Below are 5040 nucleotides of genomic sequence, written 5' to 3'. Positions count from 1 at the left end.
ATAAGGAAGTGATTCATGCTGTAGATGGAGCACTTCTCTTTTCTTGCTCACTGAAAACTGTGTGTTTGTAGTCTTTGTAGTTGGACCTTGTAGAACCCCCCCCCCCCCCCCCCAGGCTCAAAGAAGCTAATCAGGAAGGATCTGGCTTTAATATTGACACAGAACACAGATTGTCGCATCCTATTTTGCCAGTTTATGCATAATTCAAGGGTAATATTTTGACTTGTCTGCAGAACACAACAGAAGATCATTCCAGCGTTTGAGAGATAACATACAGACAACATAAGAAGCACTCAGCTAGTCCTTGAAAGACAAACTTGTGTTAAGCAGGTGCATTTCAAGTCAGACTTGTTATGCTTTTAAAGGGGATTTCTACTGGGAATTTTAAATATAGATTCTGCCCCCCCCTCCCTCCACACACACACACACACACACACACACACACACACACACACACACACACACACACACACACACACACACACACACACACATTCATCTCTCTGTTTTGCATTCTTTCTCTCTGTGTGCTATATCATGCCACATACACGCACATACTTTAACAGGGAGCAGTGCTGGCTTAACGTATTGTAAGTAAGAAAAATAAACAGACTTGCGGGGGTGTTGATACACTGGAGTAAAGAGGTTTGATTGGAAAAAAGAGAACCACCGCTTTTTCGTAAATAGACACGCCCTTACAGGTGAATGAGATTTCACCTGAAGCTGTATGAACATGGGTTGATATTCCAAGAAGATAGCGTTTGTTGATTCAAGATTTATTGATTTACTGGCAACGATGTTTGCCTTTATTGAGTTGCATTGTATTATACACACACAGAGTTCTGGCAATTGTTGTCCATCCTTTTGTATATTGCTTGTTTTAGGATCATTTATAGGATACCTCTTTTCCAGCCCTGTGTCATTGTTGGTTAATTGATAATACTCTAATAATATCCTGTGATCAGGTGCGTCTTTTGGGCAGTTGTCCAGCCCAGTGACTGTCTTTTGAAACAGATTTCATATTCTACAATTTTGCTCTAAGATGGTTTCTAATATAATTTTTAATAATGTTTGATATGCCTAATCAGCACTATGTCAGGAAGTCAGACATCTGCTGAGCCAAGACTAACTTGCACTGTAGGTTCCAATGAAGAGTCTCAAAACAAAAGCAGTTTGTTCAAAACAGAAACTAAAATCCTGGAGGTATGATGCAGTATGGTTTTTTTTTTTTAACGATGTCTCAAAGCGAGAAAGCAGCATAAAGTGTGGATTATATGACTTCCCCTAAGATGAGGTTATCAAGGTCCACAGATCAGTCGTGTCAGTGACCGTGCTGAATGAACTTGTTCTTACAGAGCGTTCACTCGGCGCCCCCTGCTGTTTTTACGGAGAGAAGCGAAACCTTGGCACCACACCGGGGTTTGCCATAGGCTACAAGACGCTATCCTTCAAGCTGGAAAAGGCAGGTTATTATGTTTATCACCGTGTAATTATATTATATTACATGGAAAATACGCATATAAAATTAACAACATCAAAACACAGCTGATTATTATATGGCACTCAAGCATATGAATGCAGGAGTGTATGGATTCTTAAGGCAGGTTTAGAAAGTCCCCAAAGTGAACCCACTTAAGCTTTTATTTATATTTAGTGGTGTAAAATAAACTTTACCCCATCGTGATTTCCTGTTTTTTCTATGTGTGTCATCCTTAAATATTTCAGATAATCAAATAAATTCAAATATTAGAAAATAATAACGCAAGTAAACACAAAATGCAAAAAACCCCAAACATACACATACACAATGACATAAAATGTCATTAAAAAATGACAATAAAATGATTGTGAATTCTCTCATGGAAGTTCCAGCTGAATGTGAGCCAATAAACAGGCTTAGGGTAACCGGGTGTGACTCTACCCTCCGGTATTGGATGACGCAATGCTGATAGTGGAGCGATAATAACAGCCGGCCCCGAGTACGAATTTCAGATTCTGTCCCAGAATTCTCGAACAAGAAGTCACTTTGCCTTAACTAACATGTAATGTAAGTGTAAACTAAACGTAGCCACATAGTACAGTAGAAAAGCGCAATCTAGGCACAGAGGGGCAAAAACTATCAGGGAATTTCGTTTTCTTCAAAAGTGTAAAGTGGCTTTGGATGATGTAATTGCTGTTTTTCACCGCCAGATGCTGCAAATGTCCTTTAGAAAAACACGATGCAAAACTCTCCGTTTCCACGCTGACCTGTTGGTGTTTTTGCTGTTAAGGAAAGTTTTACACATACAAAATATATTTCTAAGATTCGAGTCGATGCTGAATGAAACTAAATTCAAATAAAACAAACAAACAAAAAAGGCTTCAGTTTAGAAGAAAATGGTTGCATGAAGCTGTCCAGTCACGCTGTGGTGCTGAAATGTTGCATCCGTGCACCAGCACATTTGGGTTTGGGTTCATCTAGCCTGTATCATCCTACAGACGTAAATGGGATTATTATAACATAAGGGAATCTTTTTTAAAACACAGATGGGAAATGAAGAGATGCCGTGCATCTGAAAAAGATTTTTCCGGGATAACCTGTCGATTACGCGCAAACAAAGTGGACCTGCAGGGCACAGACTCGAGAGGTAGCCGTAATATTATATTTCCTTTCACAATCATCTCATGAATCGCGTCTCTGCGAGTTTTATAACTGTGTTCAGAGACACGCTTGCAGTTTGCAAAGCTGTAGCCTGGATACAGCAGAGAGCGTCCTTGGCATTTGCGATTGTAAAGAGCTGGAGGGGGGGGAGGGGGGGGGGGGGTAAGACTGATAATTTGAAGACTTGCCAGAGGTACATTGTCAAATTCAAAAGGCATTTCAAAGAACCACACCATTCACTTTTTCATTCTATCTTCTTTTTTCTTCTTTCTCTGTCTTTTTTTCCTCCCTTTCTTTCTTTTCGCACGGTTGCAGACCGTTTGAATCGACCAATGGGCCTTCAAGTTAGAGACATTGGAATGTAAATGAGCCCAGCGCGTGCTCCCGGCACAGTGAAAGCCCGGGATTGTTTATTGAGCTCCCGGAGCCACGCGCCTGGCCCGGGGGAGTCGGTGTGCAGAAGAATCACACAGCGGGGGCGGGGCCTCGCCACGAAGCGTGCGTCTCAAAAAAGGGGTGGGTGGGGTGTGTGTTGGAGGCGCGTGTTGAAAAAGAGGAGTGCTGCCAAAGTTTGGGTCAGATCGGCTCGTGGAGTAAGCAGTCAAGAGAGACTTGGACTAGAGTTAGCCACACGGTCCCCACGCGAAGGACACGAGAGCTGTACACTGCCAACTCTTCTCCTCCTGCCACAAGTTTCAGGCTGTCCCTCTTTGCGAGATGGAAACCGCGACCATCACCACCACGCAAACTGCATTCACCTTTGGACTTAGCGAAAGACGCGCCAGCATCAGCCTGCACGCCCCGGCCCAGGACTGCTCGGTGAGCGCTGTGCACCAGAACACCAACGTTGCCGGCTACCAAAGCAAAGCCAAGGTGCTGAAGAGACAGCGCTCCAGCTCTCCGGAGCTCCTGCGCTGCAAGCGTCGCCTGAGCTTCAACGGCCTCGGCTACTCCATCCCCCAGCAGCAGCCTGTGGCCGTGGCCAGGCGGAACGAAAGAGAGAGGAACCGGGTCAAACAGGTTAACATGGGCTTCCAGACTCTGCGTCAGCATGTGCCAAACGGCGCCGCCAACAAGAAGATGAGCAAAGTGGAGACGCTGAGGTCCGCGGTGGAGTACATCAGAGCTTTACAGCAACTTCTAGACGAACACGACGCGGTGTCGGCTGCTTTCCAGTGTGGACTGCCATCCCCGACACTGTCCAACAGCTACTCTGCCGACCCGGAGTCGCCTCACTCCACCTACTCATCAGATGAAGGTGGCTATGAGCCTCTGAGCTCAGAGGAACAGGAGTTATTGGACTTCACAACTTGGTTTGACAGGTACTGAGGCTGTCATGTAAATGAACCGCATAGCAGCGTGTGCGCGCAAAAAAGAAGTAAAGCGTCTGACTTCTTCCAGAAATGCTTCGAAAGACTCGATAAAGGCATCAGATCTGTCTTGCTCTCTGTGCTTCCAAGTGATCTGTTGCCTCCCTCACTCGGGCTGCTTCTGCAGGAGCAAAGCAATAGTGACAAACAGGGAGAATGAGTATGAATGCGTGAGAGAGGGAGCATCTTGTTGCATAGAGCGTAGTCCTCACAGGAAGGAGGGAATTGGACACGTTGACGCGTGGAAGTAAAAAACTGTTTGAATAAGTGCAATTAAAATGTGACACAGCAGACTCTGCAGGGACGGCGCTGTCTACAAGATCTGTTCGTCAGTAGTTCATCAGACCCGGACTGCCTTCCTCAGCTGCCACATCTGTTGAAGATGTACAACATAAAAGATGCGTCAACAGACTTTTGTTTTTCTTTTTTCGTGATGTACGTGTCCTCTCCTTTCATAACAAAGCTGTACCATACAACAAACTGTTTTAACACGAAGACATATTTTTGTACATACAGTCAAACAGTGTTGTAGCAGAACGTTCACTGCCACTTTTTTCCCTGACAGTGTTTTGACAACCAGCTGTCAGCGGGGCGGCAAGCTGGCATGTATGAGTTGTGTGACTGGGCAGCAACATCAAGGCTACTGCCTGTAGTTTATTTGTGTGTGTATGTCTTTTTAAAAAAATAGTTGTCAAGGAGACATTTATTAATGTATGCACTCTCAGCTTCCCGTAGCCTAAAATGTAAATATTTGATTTTAACAGATATATTTTGTGTAAAACAAGTTTTATAAATAAAGATTAATCTATTTATATTATATGTTTTTGCAGTGGCTTGGTTCTTTAGCTGATATTGCGTGTGCGTGTGAGTCTGTGTGTGTCAGCAGCGGCGCTAATTGAGCAAACGAGGGAGCTTCTCTTTTATTCAAAGCCCCTGCATGACCTTTTGCCGACTTGGTTGGGCACACGGGAGAAAATTGCGCAGCTGGGCGAACACTCACCAACCATTATAAACGCGCACCTTCCACGG

At 44.3% G+C, this 5040-nt stretch overlaps 1 protein-coding gene across 1 annotated transcript; it reads left to right on the top strand.

Moving 5' to 3' along the window:
* Positions 1-3194: 3194 nt before the first annotated feature.
* ascl1b (achaete-scute family bHLH transcription factor 1b) lies at positions 3195-4742 on the top strand. The gene has a single exon (XM_026176421.1). It carries the CDS (start codon positions 3359-3361, stop codon positions 3968-3970), a length of 612 nt encoding a protein of 203 aa, XP_026032206.1. The 5' UTR covers positions 3195-3358; the 3' UTR covers positions 3971-4742.
* The last annotated feature ends 298 nt before the right edge of the window (positions 4743-5040 follow it).

The sequence above is a fragment of the Astatotilapia calliptera genome, chromosome 7, assembly GCF_900246225.1.
Source record: "Astatotilapia calliptera chromosome 7, fAstCal1.2, whole genome shotgun sequence".
NCBI lineage: Eukaryota > Metazoa > Chordata > Actinopteri > Cichliformes > Cichlidae > Astatotilapia > Astatotilapia calliptera.
The sequence above is the reverse complement of the archived record's forward strand: the minus strand, read 5'-3'. Positions and strand labels throughout refer to the sequence as shown.

Bases quoted from the DNA above. Each gene is read 5' to 3' on its own strand.
- ascl1b (XM_026176421.1), top strand. From the start codon at position 3,359: ATGGAAACCGCGACCATCACCACCACGCAAACTGCATTCACCTTTGGA.